Below are 27,114 nucleotides of genomic sequence, written 5' to 3'. Positions count from 1 at the left end.
CCCTGGGACTTGGTTATCTGGCCCAATGGCTAAGTAAGGAAATTAAATTAAATCCAGGCTCCATGACACCATCAAAATATGTATTTTCTGTTGAAACTAGTCTTCATGAAATGAAGGAATACTCACCCTGAGTCTAACGCATCCTCTTCGAGAGCCTCTCATCATTTTGTCCTTGGACTAAAAGAAAAACAAAACACTCAGTAAATAAAAAGTTACAGGTAACTGTTTTTAGAGTCACCTGGAAGCTAAAAATCAAGTAAAATGTACAGATCTGGCCATTCCTTCTGCCTATCGCCTGCCCCAAAAGAAATCATTTCTTGCAGGGAAATGACCAGCTTTTCAATGAAAATACTTTTTCTTAGTTTGCACAAATCAACCCGAGCACAGGACTTTCTACATACCCTCATTGTAAAAAAGCTACACTACCATGTCTATCCCTCTTCACAACCCTTCACTGTAACCCAGCATTTCTCTCCCCAATGATGCTGACAAAAGAAAGGACCACGCTTTAGAAACGGTGCTCAAGTTCCCAGACGTCATTTCTCATCTAGAGCCTTTCCTGTCTCGTTGCCACTCATCGAAGTGCTTTAGCCATCTGACCTGGATTCTCACCCCTGAGCATCCAGCCTCCTGTGTGTTTCCTGGTTGTGGCATGTACACCTGTGGGCATTCCCCAGAGGCTGACAAGTCTATCTTGCCTTATCTTATGCTTTAGTACAGTGCTGGTATACATTAGGTGCTCAAAAAACATTTCCTGGTGAGACACTGCTGTCCCTTTTGTTCCCTCACTAGACGGGGAGGAACACAGGCTGTCACAACAAGCACAGAGCTGACATCCAGGAAATGCTCCTGAATGTAAACTGGCAATGCAAATAAAGTAAAACGCAGGAGAGGGAGTTTAATAAATACATAATACTTGTGGAATAATGGGTATTTTCCATATCCTACCTATATGAAAAAAAAATTAAAACAAGCTGAATCCACATAGACTGCATAATTGTCCCACTTGAAGCCACAGATACCCTATAATCTCCAAATTTCTAAGCCATGGAAATGCATGTTCAGAGTGGCTACGGATGTACTGAAGACAGCCTGCTTTTATTTACTTACAAATAAATACAAGAACAAAAACATACTTTTTTTTTTTTTTTGGTTTTACGAGACAGGGTTTCTCTGTATTGTTTTGGAGGCTGTCGGTCCAGCCCGGCCTCGAACTCACAGAGATCCGCCTGCCTCTGCCTCCCAAGCAAAAACATACATTTAGGGAGAGAATACCCTCACTACCAAGCACAGTTAAAGAGTTCTTTACTAATAATACACAGCTAATGAAAACACTGCTAAGAAAAACATCTGCTAAGCATTTAACAACCCTTCTATGGGCCTACATTTATCTCTCTCCAAAACAATAAAGGCAGTATACAAAAACATTCATTAGGTTACAAACAACCAATGAGATTAGAAAGCAAAGTAAGCAAAAAAAAAAAAAAAAAAAAAAAAAAGGTGAAAGCCTGTATACTCATCCTGGAGCCATCCGAATTGTAAAGCAGTTTTTAAAATCACAAGACACAGGGCCTGTGATGCTGCCACCATTTCAACTATGAACTATAAAACACTGAAAGAGACAACTGTAAGTAATTCACTAAGAACCTGCTCCAGAGAATCAGAATACAGAGCATTCTACAAAACAACTAATGGATTCTTACAAACATGAGGAAAAAAAAGCCTAACACATAAATAGTCACAACACAGAGCTAAGCAAACACAAAGTGTCACAAACTTCAGAGGGCAACTCTGAAGGGACCAGAGATCTCCAGTTTCAAACTTGGGCTTAAGAGAACAGAGTTCAGGCCTGGGCAGCAGAGTGAACGCATGCTGGCTCGGTGGGACACGGACACGGACACGGACACGGACACACACACACACACACACACACACACACACACACACACAGTTCCATTGTTTCTTCCGGAACACAATCATGTGGAACCACACACACACACACACACACACACACACACACACACACACACACACACACACACACACACACACAAACAGTTCCATTGTTTCTTCCGGAACACAATCATGTGGAACCACTCCCAGGAGGTGCCCACTGAATCCTGCTATCAAGACCAGCAGGGCTCCTCTGAAGTCTGAGCCAGGCTGATCTACACTGCAAGCTTCAGGTCAGGCAGCCTGAGCTACATATTGAGACTGTTTCAAAACACATATAAATAAAAGAAAAAATACATGTAAATATGTAAAGCAAAACAATCTTCAGTGGCCCTAACATGCTAGCACCTGATCCAAAAGCTGCCATCATTCCTGCTTCGGAGGCTGACTTTCCAGCCCCCGGGACCAGCCAGTCACCTTCACACCTAGGGATTTTTACAGCCTGTTCTCTTGCCTGCAGTGTTTTCGCACATTCCAGGTCCCTTAACAAGCTAATTCCTGCTTACCCTCAGAGAATTCTAGCTGAAGCCCAGGACTACATTATAACCATTCCGGTCATGAGCCATTTTTTTAAAAGACAATCTTTCCCTTGATAATACTGCGAGGAAATAAAAGTTCCCTGGATTTCTTTGTGTTCTAACCAAAGGCTGTAGCGCATGTAATAAAAATTACATTTTTCGTTTTTCTCTGATCTCAAAAAATAATAAATATTTCTTTCCCAGCAGACTCTAAGAAATTATATCTGTAGTAGGAAAGTCATTTTAAGAGCATACTAAGAACCATCCAGCTCAGTGTATTAAAGCTGTTGCCCACCAGGGCGGACCTGTTGTGCTCTGATATGTTTTATCACTTTAGATGAACTTCAGCATCCTACTTAAAGAGACATCTACAGGAGGTGGAGGGATAACTCTCTGGTTAACACCACTTGCTGCTCTTGCAGAGAGAGAACCGGCACTAACCAAGGATGATTAGCAATCCAGTGATCACAGAGGAAGACGCTGAACTCAAACCACCAGAGCCAGCAGAACTCCGTCTCAGGACACTGCCTGTTCTTCAGGCCCTCCACCCCCAAATCATTTACTACCCCTTAGAACTGTCCTCACTTTACTCTCCCCTGTGAAAAGATGCTGAGTCACAGGCATCTGATTCCTTCAAGTTTCCTCTTTTGTGTGGCTCCAGGTGCCCTGATAAACTTGGACACATTTTCTCTTATTAACGTACCGTTGATCTGGTTCATCAAACTTGCAGACTCAAGGTACGGACACTTCCTTTACTTACATATGCTTTATTTTAAAACACACTTCATCAACTTTGCCAATCTACCTACATAAACCATGCATGCCTGTGTACGTGTACAAATCTACTTTAAATAACACAAAGCCCACACCAGGAAAAAGAAGAAAAAGCATCAAAAATTTGTAATTTCCCTTTTTCCCATTCACATTTTTCCTCTGGATCCTTTCCCCTCCCTTACTGGCACACAAGAAACTGCTCTCAGAGAGGCGGTGGTGGCTCACACCTTTATTCCCAGCACTTGGGGGGCAGTGGCAGGCAGAGCTCATTGAGTTCAAAGCCAGCCTGTTCTACAGAGTCAGTTCCAGGACAGCCAGATAAATCTTGTCTCAAAATAACAACAATAAAAGAGAAAAAAGAAAAGAAACAACTCTCCTAGGCTGACAGCTGTTATTACAGTGTGTTATGCACGTTTGTACCCATTTTCCTTGTCACATAGGAAGAAGTCTAATTACCATTTCACTATTATTACCTTCAACCTATCTCCCAGAGTTTAGTTAATATCTGGGAGGTGTTAGATAAATGCATGCATGGTCCCAGGCTCCTCTCTTAGGTATCCTACTCATTCAACAAACAATTTACTTGAAATATGCCTATCTAGCCCCAATTCAAGTTATTCAACACTCCCAGGTAAAACAGAAGAAACATTTTTTTCTTTTTCTGATAATTTTCTGAGCTGTTTTTTGTCGAGACAGAATAGCCCAGGCCGACCTCAAACTAGCTATGTAGCTGAGGATAACCCTGAATTCTTCATCCTTCTGCCTTCACTTCCTAAGTACTGGGAAGCAGCATTCCAGATGGTTTTCCCTTTTTATTACATTTATTTATGGAGGAAGGGCACGCACATAGTCAGAGGAGTCAGTTTTCCCTCCTATCATATGGGTCCTGGGGATCAAGCTTAGGTCATTAGGCTTGATAAGCACCTCTATCCCCCATCCCCACCCCCACCCCCACTTTCAGGTTTTTTGACCAGATTTTTTCAATGGCATTTTGAAAAGTACCATTAAACAGTTACAGGTTAATAATATTATATAAACGTGAAATCAAAACAATTCCAAAGTAATAACTTATTTTTACACTATGTATACTACTACTTATATTTATTATGCTATACTATTACTTATTTTTATACTATTTGTTTTATGTATGAGCAACAGTGCCTGAGGAGGCCAGAAGAGGGCATCAGAACTCCCGGAACTAGAGTTGTATAAATTATGAGCTACCATGTGGGTGCTAGGTCCTCTTCAAAAGCAGAAAGTATTCTTAATTGCTGAGCCATCTCTTCAACCCTGGAATATCTACTTATTTGTATGTTAATTGTAGCTCCTTAGCTCACCAACATTTTTATAAGCTTTAAGAAAATCAGTTCAGTATATTTTTAGCACACATTAGCTACTCAAAGATATGAAGAACTGGGGATGCAGCTCAGTGATAGATGACTTGCTTAGCATGCATGAGGTCCTGGATTCTGGATCCAGTACTGCAAAGAAAGGAGGGGAGAGGCCTTAATTGACTCACAGACTCTGGCTTGAAGCCAGTACACCATGCTATCTATGAAAAGCTGTTTAACTAAAACATAAATATGGGTTACAGTGCTTCACAAGTAAATGTGTTAGGAAAAGTTTTGCACAAAAATGTTTAAAACTCACTGGAGGCCAGGCATTGGTGGCGCACGCCTTTAATCCCAGCACTCAGGAGGCAGAGGCAGGCGGATCTCTGTGAGTTTGAGGCCAGCCTGGTCTACAGAGTGAGTTCCAGGACAGACTCCAAAACAATACAGAGAAACCCTGTCTTGAAAAACCAAAATAAAAAAAAAAATAAAAAAAAAATAAAAACCTCACTGGAGAAGATTAGCTTGCCATTTAAACCAATCCTGCTATCCTTTCACAAAGCAAAGAATGTCTCCCAAGCCAGTTATATAAAGACACTTAAACTTCTATTTGAATGTTAATTTTTACTTTGTCTGCAAATCTCTCACAGCTACAGCTGACTTCTGATCAGGCCTCTGACCTGTGTCGGAGAACAGCACTCCTGCTGTCTCACATGACAATGGACATGAGCACCTCATCACCTCCTAAGGAGACGGGTGTCTGATTTATTCTTGTATCTTTCCCCCTGAATTGGCACCCAACCACCCTTCTGTAAACAATAAAAATGTTTAATGAATGATAGTGAGCATCCTGTGGACAAAGAATGCCAACAAACTTAAAAATGCTTAAGCACTGAGACTGCTGCTGGCTTATTCCCAGGAGGGTGTGTGGCTAGCCAGTGTTGGGACCTGGACCATCAATCAATCCTGGTGCAGGACAGCAATACACCAGTGCACCATAAAGACAAAACACTTGCTCTCCAAAGTGGGAGAGATAAAGGGACAGGAAGGAACCTTGCACAATGACAATAATTCTCTACACTTTGATAAGGATACAGTAATGAGGTCATAAACAAAACCACTTAAAGTGTTTTTTTTTACTTGATAGAGAATTAGCATTTTAAAAAAGCAGGTCAAAACTAGAACCAGAAGGCCAATATAGAAATTTTGTTGATCCAATGTCTCTAACATGGAGATAATGCATCTTCTTGTCAACATCAATGCCATTAAGTATCTGTAACATGAAACTCCCCTTGACCTGATGCTGCATATAAACTTGGCATCCTGTATTGCCTACTTTCAGAAACTGAAAGCACTGATGCAGCACTCAGCTGGCCAAAGGAACCGCTGCACTCCTTGCTATGAAATAACGAACTGGAACACAGGTTTCCTAATGGGACCGTATGTACATTTCCTGAGTAAGAGTAAAGCAAACATAATCACTAGTTGTGTTATCATTACCCTGTGTTCTAACCCAGACACTATGCTAGTGCTTGCTTCCTGTCGCGTTTACATTGTCACGATGAGCTTATGAGACTTTTATTTTAGTTTTTCTGAGGCAGGGTTTCACTCTAGTCTGTACTTCAAGCTGGCCTGGAATTCACAGCAATCCTCTTGCCTCAAGTCTCCTAAATGTTGAGGTTACAGACAAGAGCAACCACGCCCAGCTTCAAAGGACTTAATATAGCAGCTATTTCAGTGTATGGGGAGGCAGGGTTGCATGCTAAGGTGCACATATGGAAAGAAGTCAAAAGACAACATTTTTTGTCTGTTTTTGGTTTTTTTGTTTTTGTTTTTGTTTTTTGTTTTTTTTGAGACAGGGTTTCTCTGTGTAGCCCTTGCTGTCCTGGAACTCTCTCTGTAGACCAGGCTGGCCTTGAACTCCTGAGTGCTGGGATTAAAGACATCCACCACTGCCCAGTAACAAAAGACAACTTTTTTTGTTTTGTTTTGTTTTTTGTTTTTCAAGACAGGGTTTCTCTGTGTAACAGTCCTGACTGTCCTGGAACTCGCTTTGTAGACCAGGCTAGCCTGGAACTCACAGAGATCCGCCTGCCTCTACCACCCGAGTGCTGGGACAAAAGACAACTTTTAAGAGTCCATTCTCTCTTTCCACCATGAGTTGTAGGAAATGAACTCAGGGTGTTGGGCTCAGAGAGAGTTCCAGGACAGCCAGGGCTACACAGAGAAACCCTGTCTCAAAAACAGTAAGAGCAAGCCTGCTCAACCTACATCTTCCTTAAAGTGTCTCTGTGCCATAGAGACTAAATGTAAAATGAGTGACTGTCTTGTCTTCAGTTGAGTAGATGTCACCCCATGGACAGCTGTCAAGGGACAGCACCCTGCCTTCCTGAATGCTCCCAAATCACCAATTCACAAACATATGTCAGAATCCTTTAGCCCAAGAGCTTTTTTTATCTTTTCAAATTCACAAATGCAAAAGGTAATATACATACATTACATAAATTACAGTAAGAACCAGACCTGCACTACGCTCTGGGGTAACCAGGCATGCAAATCTCACAAGCACATTACTATTTCTGCAGTACAGCATATAAATATTTATAAGTGTAATGAAGATTATAAATAGCTACACATTAATTCGAGACAGGCTTTGCTTTCAAACAAAAAGTCATAAATTTAAAGAAAAAGCTTTTAGAATTCAAAGCTTTCAGGATTTCAAAATCAGGGGTAGAAGCTGGATCCCTGGTATTTATTTATCTGTTCATCTCCAGTTTACCTGCTGCACTAAAGCTGCAAGCTTTCACTACCTTGGATTTGGAGCTTTTTGTACTGTTTGGTTTTGGTTCTTAGTGCTGAGGCCCAAATCTATGATGACACATAGGCTAGGCAACTGGGCCCAAGCCTTTCACTGGTTTTCCTTTTGTTTGTTTGCAGTTCTCTGAAGCCTGATTGTCCTATAGCCCAGGCTGGCCTGAAACTATGTAGCCCAGCATTGCCTTGAATTCTGGGACATCTCTCTGTCTCAGCCTCCAAGAGTGAAAGGTGATAAGGGCCTGTGACAACAGACTCAGCCTCCAGAGCACTAGGGTGACAAGAACATGTGACAACAGACTCAGCCTCCAGAGCACTAGGGTGACAAGGGCCTGTGACAACAGACTCAGCCTCCAGAACACTAGGATAACAAGGGCCTGTGACAACAGACTCAGCCTCCAGAGCACTAGGGTGACAAGGACCTGTGACAACAGACTCAGCTAATTCACTCTTCTTTTTAAAAAGGACAATTTTATCTTCAAGGGAGAATTTCAGGCTAACAGCTTAGGGAACAGAGCCACAGGTTCAATTAAGGACAACCATGATGACTTAAGGCCTTGCATTCTTTTTCAAGTTAAATATTAAATTCTAAAGAGCAACACACGCTTCACAAATTATTCACATCACATCAGTATGTGTGCTGGACCTCAAGGCAGACTTGTTTTGTTTCCCAAATACTGCTCAAAACACTAAATATTGATTCATGTTTTTTTAAAGAGAGTTGACTGAGGGGAATAATGGGGAAATGTTAAAGTCCAAGTGGTTTGTGCTTCAATATTAGTACTTCCCCCACTAAACTGTGAAATTATAATCTATTATTTATCATTCAATTTCATGTCTTTATCAAAAATCACCGAGGAACTTTTTCCTAACTTGGAAAAAGACCAATATGGGAACAAAATAAAATGAGAAAAACAGAACAAGAAGAAAAAAACCCTAACATTTTAAAGAGTGAGCTGTGGCTCGGTAGGGAGAGGCACTTACTGTAAAATAATGACGAGTTTGATTCCCAGAGCCTACATGTAGAAGGAAAGAACTGACTACCCCAAGTTGTCCTCTGACCTCAACATGTGTGCTATGGTAAATATTTGCACACCTGTACATACACATGCATGCAAACACACGTAAATCAAAAAACCAGCCCCCTAAAAACTTTAAAATAAATGTGTGTGAAAATATGTACAAGACAGATACAAATCTAGTAGATACAAATCTAGTTACGAAGAACAGCTGGAACCGTAGAGCTTGGACGCTGTCTAGTCCCAGGATTCATTCTACAGAGCCCAATTTAGAAAGGGGCTGTGCTCCATAACTCCTTGTTCATATTTGGAGTTTAGGATTCAGAAAAAGTGTTTGCAAAGAGACTTAAATTTGGCTCCCAAGTTAACTAGGGAAAGCATTTTAAATCTAGTATATTAATATGAAAACAGAGGGTAAATCATAAGAATTCAAATACTTCCTCAAAAAAGAATTCCTTAAAGAATTTCTATCACAAATCTTGGTGCTTAAGGGAAATGTGATCACAAAAGATTACAATGAAGCTGGGTGGTGGTGGCGCACGCCTTTAATCCCAGCACTAGGGAGGCAGAGGCAGGCGGATCTCTGTGAGTTCGAGGCCGGGCTGGACCGACAGCCTCCAAAACAATACAGAGAAACCCTGTCTCGTAAAAAAACCAAAAAAAAAAAAAGATTACAATGAGAATCCAGAGCCACGCCAAAGAGGTTAAGAAATTCCCTAAGACTTTAGACAAGGTATACATTTGCTTTTAAAATGAGAGGAAAGCCACTTTTGTAAGGCAATTTAAAATCAAAGCACAAAAAAGCCCCGGTTCTTTACCAACCTAATGACTTCAGAATTTACAGATTTACAAAATGGAGAGACAGGTGTGTTGGTACACTTCCATAGTCCCAATACACATGTGGTGGAGGCAGGAGGATCAAAAGCAGGCAGAAGCCAACCCTGGCTATAGAGTGAGACCCTGGAACTAAAATACAAAACAAAACAAAATTAAAGCAGACATTGAAAGTTACAATGCAGGGGCCGGACGTTGGTGGCGCACACCTTTAATCCCAGCACTCGGGAGGCAGAGGTAGGCGGATCTCTATAAATTCGAGACCAGCCTGGACTACCAAGCGAGTTCCAGGACAGCTTCCAAAGCCACAGAGAAACCCTGTCTCAAAAAACCAAAAAAAAAAAAAAAGAAAGAAAGAAAGAAAGAAAGAAAGAAGGAAAGAAAGTTACAATGCAGGAACACACAACACAGGGGCTAGTCATGCTGGATGTGACCTATCAGAAATTTATTTATTTATTTATTTATTTTTGGTTTTACGAGACAGGGTTTCTCTGTATTGTTTTGGAGGCTGTCGGTCCAGCCCAGCCTTGAACTCACAGCGATCCGCCTGCCTCTGCCTCCCGAGTGCTGGGATTAAAGGCGTGCGCCACCACTGCCCGGCCAGAAATTTATTCTTAGTCCCCAAATCCAGGTGATTACAATTCAAAGGTTATAATGTGGGTATTAGAGCTTGTCCCACGAGAGGTGCATGTGAAAGGTCTGGCTGCCATAGGTAAGACCAGACCCTGGAGACTCTCACCCAGACAGTAAACAAATGCCTCACTGGTCCTTACTATAGTGGGGTTATGGGTAACGGAAACGCTAGAAAACGGGCCTAGGTAAAGGCAGCAGCTCACTAGGGACACGACCCTTCCTCAGCGAGTCTCCTTCTCTGCTTCCTGAATAGGTACACTTTCAACACCCAGCAGTGACGAATGTGCCTCATCTTGGGCTCAAAAGCAGGAGAGCAGACCAACCATGAACTAAAATCTCCAAAGCCAGAAGCAAAATTTAAACTCTTTGGACAAAGCTACCTATAACTGAGAAAGTATGAAGTGGCATGAGGACAAACATATTAGTCAGCAGACTAGTCCTAAGTCTAAAAAGTCAACCTCCAACTGGGCACAGCTCCACGTCACAGTGGGTGTTACCCATGCATGAGTTCCTGGGTTTGATCCCTAGCACCACACACACAAACACATGTAAAAATAAACCCACACGGTTATAGTTAATTCATTTGTCCTCAGAAGTTCACTGGCTAGATGCTAGAGCCCTAGTGTAATCCTATAGAAGATGGCAGAGCCTTTAAGAGTTTGTGGGTGGCAAACCACAGGTTGAGAACACAACTATAGATAGTTGAGATCACAACTCTCAGGAAACAACAGCCATAAAACCCATACTTAGAAGGGACTGATGCTCATCTCCTAGAAGTAAACTAACTGCCACAAAATTGGGATGTTACAAGGCTAAGCAGCCTTGTGTGTTTAGGGTCTATACATACCTACTTATCACTCTGGCAAATACAGTCCTCACCCGAGACCACACAGGTCCCTGTACCATGTTCATGGCCTCTAAAACTGTGAGCTAGTTAGGCATGGCAACGCATGCCTATAACCAAGCAGTTGGGAGGTAGAGACAAAAAGATGACAAGTTCAAAGCCAGACAAAGCTACAAAGTGAGATCAAAGACAGCCTGGCCTATATAAGACACTCTCTCAAAAAATCCACAAAATGAACAAATAAAAGCAAAACTCTTTTCTCTATAATACAAACTGGACTATGAGAGATGTCAAGACAATTCAATGTAAGGATAATCTTTTCCATGGTACAGGGATAACTGGTTTATATATACAAAAGAATAAAGTTGGAGCCTGGCAGTAGTAATCCCAGCACTCCCTAGGCAGAGATAGGTGGATCTCTGTGAGTTTGAAGCCAGCCTGGTCTATAGAGCAAGTTCTAAGACAGGCTCTAAAGCTACACAGAGAAACTCTGTCTCAAAACAAAACAAAAGTTAAAAATTATCTAAGACCTAAACCTTGGAGCCAAAATTATCAATTTCTTAAAATAAAATACAGGTTTTAAAAAAGGGAACAAAGTAAAAAATGCAAAAAAAAAACAAAAATTAAAAAACTGCATATGGATAATATCTAGTTACTTTAGACAATATCAGGTGCATTCCCGGGTGGTGCGGCCTTAGGCCATTTTATAACAGAGTAAGCAACGACATCTAAGGTTTGATGCCAAAGCATAGGTATCATAAGAAGAATAAACTGGACATTTTGTGCATCAAAGGAAACCACCAACTAGGACACACCACAGCTGCCTGCAGGTCAGTGGCAGAGGGCCTACTTAGCATGCATTAGCTCTGGATATGATCCCTAATGCTGCACCAAAAAAGAAATAAGGAATTAAAGTCTCAAGCAGAGCACATCTCCAAATTAAGCATCTGCTACAAAATTGGTATCTTGAAAACAGGAAACTCAGCTGAGCCTGGTAGCACATACCTGTACTCAAACAGGAAAGTCATAAGTTCAAGGTCATTCTCAGCTACAAAGCCAGTTTGAAACCAGCAAGGGCTACATAAGACTCTGTCCCAACAAAGTGAGGAGAAAAAAAGACAAAAATCAAGGTCTTTTTTTTTTTTTTTATTGTATGTGTGTGCATACCACAGCAGACAGGAGGACAACTTCCTGGAGTCAGTCCTCTCCTCCCCCTTTGGGTCCCAGGGCCCCAAATCTGGTCATCAGTCTTGGCAGCAAGCACCATTACCCACTGAGCCATCTCCCTGGCCATAAACTCTTATAACTTAACAAAACAAGAAAGAAATCCAGATTTTAAAATTGGCTAAGCTATGAGTCAATACTTCTCCAAAGAAGATACTCAATTTGTCAATAACACTTGAAAAGATGTAACAGTCATAAGGAAAATACAAGTAAAAAAGAGAGTACTTCATACCCATTAGGATGGTTAGGATCAAAATGGAGGTAACAAATGTTGGAACCCTTATTTCAGCTAGTAGGAGCCATTAAAAAAACAACAACAACAACAACAAAGAAACAGTCTGGCAGTTACTCAAAAGTTAAACAAAGAGAAACCACATGACAGGACAATTCCAATTCTAGATCTATGCTTAATAAATAAAAATGAGTACTTACAGCAAAACTTTCATGCCAAAGCTCAGTGTGGTGTTAGTACTAACGGCAAAAAAGCAGAAACAACTCCATCTCTATCAACCAATTAATGAAAATGTAGAATATGCACACAATACAATTTCCAGTGACATCTTCCAGACATAGCAGGGTTGATACAACTATGAACTCACAGAGACTATGACAGCATGCATAATATCTGCACAGGTTAAAACCAGACGAAATCCCAGCATAGAGAAGGTAACTTGAACACAAAGCCCCACCCCTGACCAAGAAGTTATTTGTAACCATGGATGGCTGCCGGGAAAGGGAAAAACCGGTGCTGGAGTGACATTGGGTCTACCAATCACACACCAGGCAGACTCCGTGCTCAGGAGTAAAAGGTACTCCAGGTTTTTATGTGCTTTCTGTTTTGCTTTGGTATTTATGTCACAGTTTTGGTTGTTTATTGGTTGGTTTTGATTTTCACTTTTTGTAGGGGTTTTGTTTGTTTTGTTTGGCTGATTTGTTTTGTCTGAGGGAGAAGACAAAGAAAACAAGAACATGAATTTAAGTGGGTTCAGAGGAAGGGAGAACCTGGAAGGATTTGGGTGAGGGGAAAGAATATTATCAAAAATCTATTGTGTGAAGAAGCTTTTAAACAATAAGAAAAAAAAGTGGTATGAAGAGTCAATATAACATCTTCCGATAAACAAGTAAACACTCTGTGATTAAAAGGAATTGGTATACACAGAACTTGAATGAACCTTGAAAATATTAAAGGGGCTTGCACATGAAATGCTGGCAAGAGACCAAAGACTGTTAATAGAAACAGTTTCAACAGTGAAGAAAAGTTTCTAAAACTGTGGGGGCTGAAACAGTTTCCTGACTTTATAAAAACCAGTGAATCACATTACTTTCAATGAATAAACTGTATGGCATGTAAATTAAATCTAAATGAAGCTGTTGAGGTTTTGAGGGTGGGAAGGAAGCATGAGGGTCTGTGTTCCATCCCCAGCATGGGGGGGGGGCAATCTTTGGGAAGATGGAAACAACAGGCAACCTAAAATCTACATAGGACTGTTACAGGCTGGAGAGTCAGCCCCTCCCTACCAACACCTCCCTACCAACACCTGCACTCCCTCCCACACACACTCAACATGCAGACACACAACTAAACATAGCTAAAAACAATAAAATGAAGTTTTTAAAAAGGTAGTTTTTTAAAGCTGTTACAACTAAGCTGCTTGTTTACTGCTTTATAAGATTTTAACAGACAATGGAAGCCCAGAGTTAGGGCTTTAAGACAATGAGAAAAAGAGGAGATAAAGCAGAGGAGGATAAGACCCACAGAATGAAGTCCTTGAAAACCCAGAGTCAGTGAAACCCAGCACACAGAGGATGGCCTCGTCCACAGGAGGGAAGAGAAAGCAAGTGTCTGGAACAGGTAAGAGAGCAGGATTCTCAGCACTTGCCAGCAAGACTAGTTTATTGTCCCTGGGTAGTGAGGCCACTCCTACGAGGAACAAAGAAGGGGAGTGTGAAATCCTACAGAGCCTCAGAGGGACAGAGCACATTTTCACCCAGATGTTTATATATTCAGCTGTGCCATAATTACTGCTAAGTCAGCCATGTCCTACCAGGAGGTGGAGGCAGGAGGATGGCATGTTTGAAATCAGCTATATAGCAAGACCCTGTCTCAAAAAACATAATACAGATAAAATAACATCAAGAAATAAGTGAACACAGAGGCTTTCTGTGGACAAAATCCAGGAATTATCCCACCCCCTTTTTAAAATTTTTGGGACAGGACCTCATGTAGCCCAGGTTGGCCTCAAGCTCACTGTGCAGTCTAGGACAGACTTGAAATCCAGATGCTCCCGCCTCTACATTCTGAGTGCTGGGATAAAGGCGTGTCACCCCCTCCCACTTAGAAAATCAGCCTCCATAATGAACTCAACCTCGTCAGGTAAGTAGAAAAAAATAAATTATTTGTAGCTCAAATACTTTCTTTGAACAGGATTCCATTTATATGAATCCATGTACCTTATAAACTTAATTTCTAAAAGCAGTAATTTTTAAATTTTCTCTTTTTAAAAAGAAATTCATGCACTCAGGAAACTGAAGCAGAACAATAGGAGCTCTCAGCTACCCAGCATTATCTAGCAAGAGTATCTCAAAAGAAAGGAAGAAGGGAGGCAGGGAGGGAGGGGAGGAGGCAGGGAGGGAGGGAAGATCAGAAGAAGGATGGCCCTAGTCTGAGAGGACAGTCCTTTGTAACAGTCATTAAGGAGGAAAACAAATTATTCAGCTGGCCATTTGTTTGTTTTTCTCTACCAGTATTAAAATAATGCAATTCTTAATCTAAATCACTTATGTGTTGTTCTAGTTTTGGTTGCAATTGCCTATTACATACCTAATTGGAGGTAATTGCCACATATACACATGGCATATTTAAGACTAACAATTCTTTCTTTTGGTTTTCTTTTTCTTTTTAATGTGTACAAATGTTTTGCCTACATGTAGGTCTATGCCCCATGAGTTCCAGGCCAGTCTGGGCTACAGACAAGACCCAGTCTCCACAAAAAAAAAAAAAAAAAAAAAAAAAAAAATACAAGAGTTAGGGAGTGGTGGATTATGCCTTTAATCCCAGCACTCCAGAGGCAGAGTTAGGCAGATCTCTGAGTTCAAGGCCAGCTTGATCTATAGAGCAAGTTCCAGGACAGCCAGGGCTGCACAGAGAAACTATGTCTCAAAACAAATACAAATAAATAAAACAGTTGCCTACAACAGCAGCAAGAACTGACAGCCTGTCTGAATTAACACAAGAAGCAGATCTCACAGTTCTTCAGCCTCCACATGATTAATTAAAAGCCACTATAGTTACTATAAATTCAAGTAAGTCTTATACAAGTCACAGACATGGACGCATTTGCTATTAATATATTCTGCAAACGTTACAAATTCTGCTCTGTAAACTGGAGTCCCTAACTGCCTCCTGTATCTCATCTCTAAGCCTGGTCTGAAGGAACAGGGACATTCCATTCCCTGGAATGTGCTACACTGTGGGTCCTGAAGATTATAATATTCAGTACAAACTGCCATCCAGGGGGTTACAAGCTTGCTGTACAGATAAAGAATGTACTAGAGATATGGCTAGTTGGCTGTAACAGACATAAATGACTAAATGCCCCCAAAGAATTAGATCGAAAGGCCCTGGAGTCTCAAAAAAGAGAAAACAAAAAGCCAAAAAAAAAAAAAAAAAACAAGGCTTGTATAGCCATGTTCACCCTGAAACCCATGTGGAGCAAGACCCTCAGCATAGCTGTTACTGGAACCCTAACTTGTTTAAAACATGAGGTTTTACTGCAGTGGGGAGTGTGCAGCTGATTACTTAGTTCTCAGCAGTGAACTTTGTAGGTGATAACACTGCATGCAATGTCAAAACCTGAACACACCTGGCAGAGTACTAAAGGGAAGCATGGCATTTCCACCCACCTCTTTACTCTCTTACTCTCTTTGGGGTACTTAAATTCAGATACACTTTGGTTTTCCTCCCTTTTACAAATCCAAAGCTACTTTACACATAGATGAATCATTCCTTACCTGAAATTCAAAATGTTCCAGAATCTGAAATTTGTGTGTGTATACATGTTCACATGTATACACATATGTATGTGTGCACTTGTGTGTAGAGGCCAGAATCTACTCTCTCTTCCCAAATCACTCTCCTCCTTATTTTTTGAGACAAGATCTCTCACTAAACCTGGACTTGACCCCTAATCCCAAAATATTTCATGGTAGGTGCAAATTCCAAAATAATTTTTTAAAGTTCTAAAATGCAAACTTCTTCTGGCCTCAAGCATTTTATACTCAAACTGCATTGATGCATACCATATAAGCTTAAAGAAAAGTTCATTTGATTATATGCAGTTTACGGTTGAGTCCATGTCTGTAATCCCAGGATGCAGGAAGCCAAATTCCTTCATTAAAAAAAAAATTTAGTTGGGAAAGAATAAATTTATTTTTGAATATATAATGACATTGATGTTAACACTGTTCTAAAGAAAATAAAACCACCTCTTTTATATATTTACAAGAGAGATATACACATATTAGTACTTCAAAATTTAAAGTTCCAGGGCTGGAGAGATGGCTAAGCAGTTAAGAACACTGGCTGCTCTTATAAAAGATCTGTGTTCTATTACCAACATACACATGGTGGCTTACAACTGTCAGTAACTCCAATTCCAGGGTATCTGATGCCCTTTCCTGGCCTCTGTGGGGCTCAGGCATTCACATGGTGCACAGACATACATGCAGGCAAAACATGCATACACATTTTAAAATGAAGAAACCTAAAATCCAAGTAAATTAGACAGACTTTTTTAAAAGCCATCCTCTAGAAATTGCCATCAATTGTCAAATAATGCTGAACTGTTAGACTAACAGGGATTTAACGCAAAGTCATCACAGACCCAGTCTTGCTAAGTCGTCGGTTCTAATCTTCCTAGTCACCCATGTTAGTTAGAGCCCTAGCTCTTTCCTTACAACCGCTTTCTCTTTTTCCTAATTCCCAAGGCTGTTATCCTGTCTTCACTCTGCACATCCGTATTGTTCTCCTTGTTACCTTAGACCTGGCTACCTTACAACACACTGCTATTCAGGACCATGTTTCTGCAGTGAAATATCTTGTATACCCTACACTCATTTGTCTAGTCTTACTATTGACTCTTCTAGTCACTCCAATCAGCCTTCTACACCTACCACACCACAAAAAGTCACTATGGACATCAGTGATATCCAAGTCCATTAATCGTGTGGGATATATGTTAGATCCCATCTGTACAAATGTCTCACCAGTATTCAAACCACTTCATGCTTCCCACTTTGACTTCCAAGACTACCCATTTTCTTCCATTCTGGCTGTTGCTGTTCACTCTCCTGTATAAGTTTTTGTTGTTGTTGTTGTTGTTGTTTCTATCTGTCACTCCCTTAAACATGGCCGTCATGAATTACAATATAGTACAATTTCTTTGAAAAAACAAAGCCTAATTTTCTCCTCATGTAAAATTTCCATCTGTAGGATCAATTAACTGAACCAATAAACAGAATATGGCAGAAATGATGAGAGTGGTCATAAAAGGATGATGGCTTCCTACCTGATCTGGGTAAAGCTGGCGTCCCTGGCATGTTGGCATTCAAGTATCCCAATGGAGAGGCTACCTGATGAGGAACTGGAACCACCTTCCAACAGCCAGCAAGGAGCCAAGGCTTTCCGCCAATGGCAATTCAGAAGCAGCCCCAGCCAAGTGCTTCAGATAACTGCAACCCTGACTAATGACTTGACTGCGATTTCATGAGACCCTGAGCTTGAAACACCCAAAGTTCTGTCCCACAGAAACTATGACATGATAATGTTTGCCATTGCTATGCTTTGGAGAAACTGGCTACGAGGCAATGAATAACTAATCCAATGGTATTTTCCTGAATTGTCTCTAAAAGACAGCAGTTTTCAGTTACTCAATTCTTCATATGTAAAAAAGTAATATCTCTCTTAAGCCCAAACTCCAGACCCTTAACATTTCACTTCAACCCATCAAGATCCAAAAACACCATCCTTCCCGAATTCATCTTGGTTCTTGAGCCAGAAACTCCAGGATCTGACTCTACCTCCCCAGCTCAGCAAGACAGCAATGCAACTGCTCAGTTTTTTACATGTTGCTGGGGACACAAAGTCAGGTCCTCATATTTGCACAGCAGACACTTTACAGACTGAACCATTTTCCAGCCCCAAGTACTCAAGAATTTTATGTGCAGATCTTTTTTGGAACCCTTACTCAAAGCAACTGTCAAGGGAATTATTTTGGTAATATTTTTTAAGAGAAATCTTTGGACCATTGAGATGTCCAGAGTAGAGGTACTTGTCATTAAGTCTGATGACCTGAGTTCTAACCCCAGAACCCACATGCTGAATATCGAGAACTATGGCAAGCTGTCCTCTGACAAATGAACACACACACATACATACACACACACAAACACAATACAATTTTAGCTTTAAAATTGTAGATCTCCAAGTTTGAGGCCAGCCTGGTCTACAAAGAAAGTTCTAGGACAGCCAGGACCATATAGAAAAACCCTGTCTTGGAAAACCAAATCAAACAAAACAAACAAAAAAAATAGCTCTGACTACACATGAGACTCTGTCTTTTAAAAACAAAAATCCTCTGAATGTGTTGCATACATCTGTAATCCCTCTGTTCTCAAGGCAGAGGCAGGAGGATCAGAAGCCCTTGGCTACACAAGCGTTTGAGGACAGCCTAGGCTACACAAGACCCTGTCTCAAAAGAAAGGAAGGAAAGAAGTATTAATAAATAGGATTAGCCATATGCTGATAACCGTATGGTTGGATGTCAATAATTCATTATTCTATTCTCTTTTATATACCTTCAAGATTGTCTACAGTAAAAGTCTTTTGAATATTAAAGTACTTAGAATATGGCTCTTCAGAGCCCTAAGGATAAAGTTCAAATTGCTTAGCATTTCAAATTGAAATGCCAAGAAAGCCTTTCACGATCCAGCACACACCCCCACTTCTGCTTGCTTTGCAAGGTCATGTCACTATAGACTTCCAGCCCAGGCTACACTGCCAACAGGCTTTACCTGGCTCTTCCAAGAGCATTCACTCCCTGTCTCCAGCCCTGCTCCCTCTCTGCTTACATGCCCAATCTCTGTATTCACCAATCAGGTCACAACCATCTTGTTCCCTCTAGAAAGCCTATCCTAAGCTGCTAAAACTGTCAGGGCCACACCCCAAGCGCCATGTGTCCTCCCAATGCTTTTACCTTCTATGTCCTCCCACATGCTCTAGGTATTTCAACAATATGGGTGGTTTCCATCTCATTTGCTAACTCTACAGCGAATTATACCAACTCTACCAACTTCCTCATCTTCTAACTCCTCACAAAACTGTATCTCCTGCAATCTTCCTTCCTTCTGGTCTCTTTTTTATGACCATGATTCACACTGATGGTTGACAGTTCACACAGTGTTCTCAAATTTACAACCTTAGCTTTCTCTGACTATCTCATCTAATAAAAAAATAGAACTTGCTCAAGAGGTGGAGGCAGGATGATCCAAGTTTGAAGCCAGCCTGGACACAAAAGTCTACTCTCAAAAAAAAGAAGGTGGGGGCAGTTAAAGGTAAGGCTCAGTCAGTAAAGTGCCTCCCATATGAGCATGAGGACCTAAGGACAAGCATATCAACCATGCATCTGAAACACCAGTGGGGGGTGGGACGATACAGGAGTAGGTGGATCCCTGGAGCTCACTGACCAGCCAGCCTAGCCAACAGATGAGCTCCAGGTTCAATTTCATCTCAAAAAGTAAGGCAGAAGAGGCTGTAAAGATGGCTCACCAGTTAAGAGCACTGGCTGCTCTTCCAAAGCACCTGGATTTTTAATTGCCAGCAACTGTAACTCCAGTCCCAAGGAACCAGACTCCCTCTTTTAGCCTTCAGGGCACACACATGATGCAGACACATGTGCAGGCAAAACACGCATGTACAGAAGAGAAATGTTTAAATGAACATGGAGGAACACGATTGAAGAAGACACTCAATGTCAACCCTCTGACCTCTACATGCACACACACACTGACACATACCCAGGAGGACACATACATGTTCTATATGTAAACAATTAAGAAAAACTAAAACAATAATAACAATAATACAATGAAACAATTTTGGGCTATCACCCAATAAATCCTTATCTATCTCCAGGCATGAACTATGACTCCAAATATCTTCTAGATCAGCTCTCAAATATATCTTTACATTAATGCTGCTACCCTTCTAGTCTTTTCTAGGCAATATTTCTGCAGATTTCTATTTCTATTGTTGACTCTGTCACACTGATTTTGTGTATTGTGTGCACATGTGTAATGTGTATTATGTATACCTGTGTGCACAGGTGCGGGGGCACATATGTATGTGCATGTGGGGGAGGGACCAAAGTTAACCCTGGTATCTTTCTTGATCATTCTCTATTTACTGAGTTAGGGTCCCTTGCTGAACCCAGAGCTCACCAATGCCCACTCTAGTAGCATGTCCAAAGCTATGGGTTCAATAGTCAGCCTGGCAAAGAGATTATGAGATAAATGAAAAGAATAAAGTAAAAAGATCATCCCAGGCTGGAGAAATGAACCAGTGGGTAAAGGCACTTGCCACCAAGACTAACAACCAGAGTTCTACTCCTGGGACCCACATGGTGGAAGGAGGGAACTGGCTGCTTCAAGTTGTCCTGACTTCTGCACAGGTGCTGTGGCATAAACCTGCCTGCACATTAACACATATACATGCACAAATGAAAAGTGTAAATTCTACTTTTTAAAAAAGGATCATTCTATCCCCAGAATTTGGTGAATTTTGGTGAAACTCTAGGCTAAAAAAGGCTTGGCTGAACCTATTTAAATTTAATCCCAGTGACTCTTGCTCAATCCTGAAATTACTTAATACTGTCTCTCAATAGAACTGACTCTAAATCAAGGGCAATCTAGTTTAGTTTATAATTCTCTGGGATAGCCTAGAAGAGATCAACCACCACAGTGGCATCCTAGAGCTAGCTCAAGCAATTTTGGAAGCAAAGAATACAGTGACTATTTGCTGCCCTGATTAAAATGTGGCACCACTGGCAAGTGTGTCCTGGGTCAATGTAGACATAGTAGCTTGTATTCTTTTCACCCGTACCTACCGCCTACCCTTGGCCTTCCCATGCTACACTGGCCTTGGAACAGCCACTTATCAGAGCTCTGTGCCCTGTGGGAACCTGAACCAAGCACAGGACTCAGGAGCCAGCTTGGCGCTTGCACATGTGCCTGGAAGGGTCCCACACTGGTATCGCCTGTACAGTGATGCGCCCCCTTTGACTTGGAGGGACTCAACAACCAAGTGTGGTATGTCTTGAAACTCTATGACAAGACTGACCCAGAAGAGCTCTCAGTAAATTCACATTTTATGAAGGACCTGGGCTTAGACAGTTTGGACCAAGTAGAGATTATGGAAAAAGAATTTGGATTTAAAATTCCTGAGATAGATGCAGAGAAGCTATTAGGTCCACAAGAGATTGCAGATTATATTGCACATAAGAAAGACGTATGTGAATAAGAGTCAGAGCCTTCTTCCTCATGGAGAGCACCCAGAAACTGGCAAGTGGGAACACACAGTGCCTTCCTCACTGACAGCAGCTCTGTTGGATTTGATTTAAATTGCCTGAGTGTTTTACCTTTGAAAGGTAAATCCATTCTTAAAAAAAAAAGTGACACAACCAGTTCTGACAGTCTTACCAGAAGGTGTGGCTGCAAACAATTAGCCACATGCAAATCATTAATATAGACCCATGAGAACTATAATGTACTAAAACAGTGACAGAACTCACTGCCCGAATTCAACTGGACTCCTACTCTCCTTTGGGTTATCATTTTATTTTCACAAGCTAGTACACTTCTCTGAAAGCAAATAACAGAAGAATTAAGAGGAAATGTTTCTAAACAGCCATTAGTGGGAAATAAGATCCGTCCTTCCCCTAGCAAGGATGTTTCATAGACTCTAATCTCAGAAGGGAGGATAGTATTAAGAAAAAAGAAGTCTATGAAAAACTTCTATTTAGTCAGAAAGACAAGTCATTCAAGCATTCCAAATCTACAAGGACAAAGAGACAGAAGAGGGAGGGAAGGAGGGAGGGAGGGGGAACAGGGAGGGAGGGTGGAAGAAAACAAGGAAAAGGAACATTTTTGTCTGGGCTAGGAGCTCCCTAGAGCCCTAACCTGGGACCTCTCCAGGATGGCCCTAGATTCAGATTCACACAAATTTGAAAAGGAACTTAATTCTTAGTGCCACTTATTGAAATTACTGCATCATGAATATGATGGCTAGGTTCCATGGGATTTGCTGAATAATCACATTCACTTGATATTATTCTTTGAGTCATAGGGTTTTATAATTCTTCAGTTTTCAATTTTCCATCCTATATAATCTTTTTTTGAAGATATTAAAATTATTTAATTAAAAAATAATTATAAAAGGAAGAAATTACAACCCACAAAGAAAGTTAAAAAAAAAAAAAGAAATTCCAGTCATCAAGCTGGAGTTTGCCCTTTTGTCTGACTGGTTAGAGAGTGAATCCCAGGCTTCTGCATGTGTCTGCCAGCACTGCTACTCCTAAGCTTTATGTTGGTGCTGGGATCCCATCTCAGCTCTTAGTGCATCAAGCACTTTCCTGACTGAGGCAATTCTACAATTCTCATACATGTTTCTTTTTTTTTTTTTCTTTTTTCCAGTTTAAATTTGGATAAGAAACAAGGTTGCTTCACAAGTCAGTTCCAGGTCCCTCTCCCATTCCCTCCCTTCCTCCCGAGCCCTCCCCCCCCCCCCCCTTACCATCCTATATAATCTTAAACAATGTGGTGTGTGGGTGTGTGTTGTTTTGAGTGGTTTTGGTTTGTGTTTTTTGTTTGTTTGTTTGTTTTTGCTTTTGTTTTTTGAGACAAGGTCTCATTAAGTACCCTAGCCTGGCTTTGTCTTAAAATTTCCAATCCAAGACATTGAAATTTGGAGGTTACATATATGGGTCACTATATTTAGCTCTGAACAGTGTTTATGTAGAGTCTGATCTTTTAAAACTAATGTAGAAAGAGACTAGGAATTGTTGGTCAGTGGTAAAGTGTTGACCTAGCTGGTTCAAGGCCCAGAGCTCCAAAAGATAAAAATGAAAATAATAGCTGGGCAGTGATGGCACACACCTTTAATCCCAGTACTTGGGAAGCAGAGGCAGGTGGACCTCTGTGGGTTCAAGGCCAGCCTGGTCTACAGAGTGAGTTCCAGGACAACCAAGCTTACATAGAGAAACCCTGTCTCGAAAAACCAAAATAGGGCTGGAGAGATGGCTCAGGCGTTAAAGGCTAGGCTCACAACCAAAAATATAAGAAAAACCAAAATAATAATAATAATAATAATAATAATAACAGAGAAAAGTTCATATCGGAAGAATGACAAAGGTAATGCTCTTTTACTCTTGCAAGTCCACCTTAATGACTTACGGCATTTACTTTTCTCCCTTCCTGTAGCAAAAGAGCAACTTGATGAGAATTCTGACTCCTCCACCACTTTCAGCTACCTATGTGATCTTGAGCTAATTACTTAAAAGCCTGGAGCCTCGGATTCCAAAACTGTAAAACAGGGACAGTAAAAGGGGATAATGAATACCTATCTTGCAAATGAATTAAGAGTAAATGAATTAAGGTGCCCACTAGACTACACTAAATAAAAGCTCTCGAGATGACAGGCAGTGCCTACACCGCTGTTGATTCTCGCTGACAAGGAAACAAGCAGAACAGGAACTCAATGATATTTTTAAATGAATGAATAAACTAAATATCCCTATTTCTCTCGTCAACACTAACATTTCTCCCATAACTATTTCTTTCTTTTCTTCTATCATTTCCTAAAGCCTCCAAGGTATTCTATATTTTGTCCTTCTGGGCGCTTTTCTTTTTCTCACGGGCTATCATTAACTATACAAAGAAAGTAGCCCCGTTAGTAATCTCTCTAACACCGCCCACCTTCCATCCCTAATGCGATGAGAGGTGGAAGAGGCAGTCAGAACACAGGTTTCCTGGCACTTCATCTTCCTACCCTGGGCCACTGACTGTGCCAACAACAGTCAGTCAAGCCGCACAGTCGTCCCTCCCCAGAACACAACTTTCAAGGCAACTGCACCATCCCTATCTCCATCTCCGCAACCAGAGCAAAGACTCGCGCAGAGGGAGTCCTCTGCTCTCAAAAGTTACAGAGTCCGTTACACTCGCGCCCCGCTGGAAAGAAGTGCATCCTCAGAGTAGGGCTGCCGAGCTGGACAGACGGGCGGGATTTCAGAGCCCGTGGTGTAGACGAGGGTCACCTTTGGACCTAGCCGGGCTCGTCTGAACACCGCTGCGAGAAGACAGGGCTCTACGAACCCCAGAGGCGCTAAGGGGTGCGGCCGGTGTCCAGGAGGGAGGCAACAGGGACGAAAGTGTGGATCGCACGGCTAATAAGCCACACCAGGACTACGCCCACCCGCCTCGCCACCGCGCAGACCCCACCTCGCCCCAGTACCACTCCCTGAGGCACCCGGCTCGCCCCCCGGCCCATAAATCAGCCAGCCGGCGTTGCTCACTGGCTGGGTCCGCATCTCCCTCCTGGTCATTGGCTACCCGCACGTAAAGCCCTCCTCCACAAGGGAACCTCGCGTACGGCGGTCCCCACAGCTGAGCACCCCCGCCCCGGTTCCCCGTAGCCCGCCGTCCCAGCAGCGCGGCCTCAGCCACTCACCGTGTAATAGGAGAGCAGCCCTGCATTGTAGTCCAGCACGAACCAACGGTACTGCCAGCCCTTCATCACGTTAGTCCATTTGCTCAGCGGCCCTTCCACGATGGACGCCATCTTGGGAGCCGCCAATGACAACAAACGGCCTGACGTCAGTCGCCTATAAGGCATTCGGCATGCAGGGGGCGGAGCCCCGAGAGCCTAGGCGGGACCGGGTCTTGGGTGGGGGCGGGGTCAGGGGCGGGGCCTCTGTGCACCCCGTGCACCCACGCCCCTGGCAATCACAGTCAAGCGTGCTTTCTTTCTCCCGTTGCCTATTGTGTGTAGAGCGGGTTGGTATGGGGGCGAGAGAGCTAAGAAAGCCAGCGTGAATGTTAAGATTATGTATCCAAGCCGTGCGAGATGGTGTCAGTAGTTCAAAACCAATTTAGCTAAGTAAGACTGTCTCCAAAAAAAAGAAAAGAAGGGTAGGAGGGAGGAAAGAAGGAAGTGAGGGGGGAGGGAGGGAGGGAGGGATGAAGGAAGGAAGGAAGGAAGGAAGGAAGGAAGGAAGGAAGGAAGGAAGGAAGGAAGGAAGGAAGGAAGGAAGGAAGGAAGGAAGAACCGTAATCTCAAAAGCAGAATCAAGGCTAGGCGCAGCATTTTAAGAGCATGTACTGCTCTTGCAGAGGATCTGAATTCGGTTCCCAGCACCCACACGAGGGGTGGGGGTGCTCAGAACTGCCTATAAACTCCAGACCATTGGAACTGAGGTCACCTGCCCTTGCATGCAAATATCACTACCCCAGGGAGACACACATACTTAAAGTACATATAATTAAAAATAAATCTTTTTTTTAAACTTCAAGATCATCCTTGACTGTATAATGAGTTCAAGAGTAGTATGGACTATATAAAACATTTTTTTTAATTATTCACATTAAGAACTTTTTTGGGCCGGGCGTTGGTGGCGCATGCCTTTAATCCCAGAACTCGGGAGGTAGAGGCAGGCGATTCTCTGTGAGTTCGAGGCCAGCCTGGTCTACAGAGCGAGTTCTAGGACAGCCTCCAAAACAATACAGAGAAACCCTGTCTTGAAAAAAAAAAAAGAACTTTTTGTTTGTTTGTTTGTTTGTTTGTTTGTTTGTTTGAAATAGAATCTCTTTGTAGTCCTGTTCCGGAACTCACTCTGTAGACCAGGCTGGCCTTGAACTCACAGAGATCTGCCTACCTCTGCATCCCAAGTGCTGGGATTAAAGGCAAGTGTCACCTAAAAATATTCTTGTTTTTGTTTTTGTTTTTTGTTGTTGTTGTTCATTTGGTTTGGTTTGGTTTGGTTTTCTGTGACAGGGTTTTTCTGTGTAGCTCTGTCCTGGAACTCACTCTGTAGACCGGGCTGGCCTCAAACTCAGATCTGCCTCCTGAATGCTGGGATTAAAGGCGTGCACCACTACCGCCCAGAGTAAGAATTCTTTTTTTGAGAATGCAGTGATTGGAAGATAGCTCAGTAGTTAAGAGTACTGGCTACTCTTCCAGGGGACCCAGGTCAGATTCCCAGCACCCAAGTGGAGGCTAACAACTATCTGCAATTCCATTTCCAGGGGATACAACATCCTCTTCTGACCTTCATGGCCCCAGGTTCACATGTGGTACGCAGACATACATGTAGCAAAAATAACCATATACATTTTTTATACTGTAAAGAAAAAGAACCCAGTGAGGGTTGACAATTAAACCTACAGCTTTATGCATAACCGGCAAGCATTCCACCCCTACTATAATACTCAAGGTTCTTTAGAGTAACAGAACGTATGGAATGTATGTGTGTGTGTGTGTGTGTGTGTGTGTACACATATATTTGTATATAATGATTTACAGGCTTCAGTCCAGCTAATCCAACAATGGTTTCCTTATAGACAGTCCAAGAATCCAGTAATTTTTCAGTCCATGAGGCTGGATGTCTCAACTGGTCTTCAGTGTATGTCAGAATCCTGAAAAAGTAGGTTCTAATACCAGTGAAGGAATGGATTTGCTAGGGAGGGCTGGAGGAAGCAGGCAAAAAAGAGGGAGCTTTCCTAGTCTGTGCCCTGATACAGGCTTCTAGCAGAAGGTGTGGCCCAGATTAGAGGTGGGTCTTCCCACCTCAAAAAATCTCAATTGGAAGTGTATCTTCCCACTTCAAATGATCCAATTAAGCCATTTTTGAGTTTTAGTCAGTTTCAGATTCCTTACACTTCAAAAGACGTCACCCACCTCCCCAGTGTCCATTTATGTTTCCTTCCACAACCCATTTACTTAATAACCATGGTCTGGAAATGTAGCTCAGCGGTAGAGTGCTTGGCTAACATGTGTGAGTTCCTAAATTCAATTCCCAGAATCAGAGGACCACATTTAAATGGACGCTGTTTTGCCCTAAGCA

The 27,114-nt window shown here is 42.0% G+C and overlaps 1 protein-coding gene across 4 annotated transcripts in view; it reads right to left on the bottom strand.

Annotated features, from left to right (window-relative positions):
- Osbpl9 (oxysterol binding protein like 9) overlaps nt 1-24,866 on the bottom strand; it is a 129,234-nt gene extending 104,368 nt beyond the window's left edge. For all 4 annotated transcript variants that reach the window (XM_013114891.3, XM_005072121.4, XM_005072122.4 and 1 more), the window contains exons 1-2: nt 24,723-24,866; nt 127-177 (exon numbers count right to left, since the gene is read on the bottom strand). In XM_013114891.3, coding sequence (XP_012970345.1) covers nt 127-177; nt 24,723-24,833 — 162 coding nt within the window. In that variant the 5' untranslated portion in view covers nt 24,834-24,866. The remainder of the gene's footprint in view (nt 1-126; nt 178-24,722) is intronic.
- Nucleotides 24,867-27,114: the final 2,248 nt, after the last annotated feature.

Source organism: Mesocricetus auratus, unplaced genomic scaffold (assembly GCF_017639785.1).
Source record: "Mesocricetus auratus isolate SY011 unplaced genomic scaffold, BCM_Maur_2.0 Super-Scaffold_100014, whole genome shotgun sequence".
Classification (NCBI taxonomy): Eukaryota; Metazoa; Chordata; class Mammalia; order Rodentia; family Cricetidae; genus Mesocricetus; species Mesocricetus auratus.
Note: the sequence above shows the minus strand (reverse complement) of the source record. Positions and strands in the feature narration are given on the sequence as shown.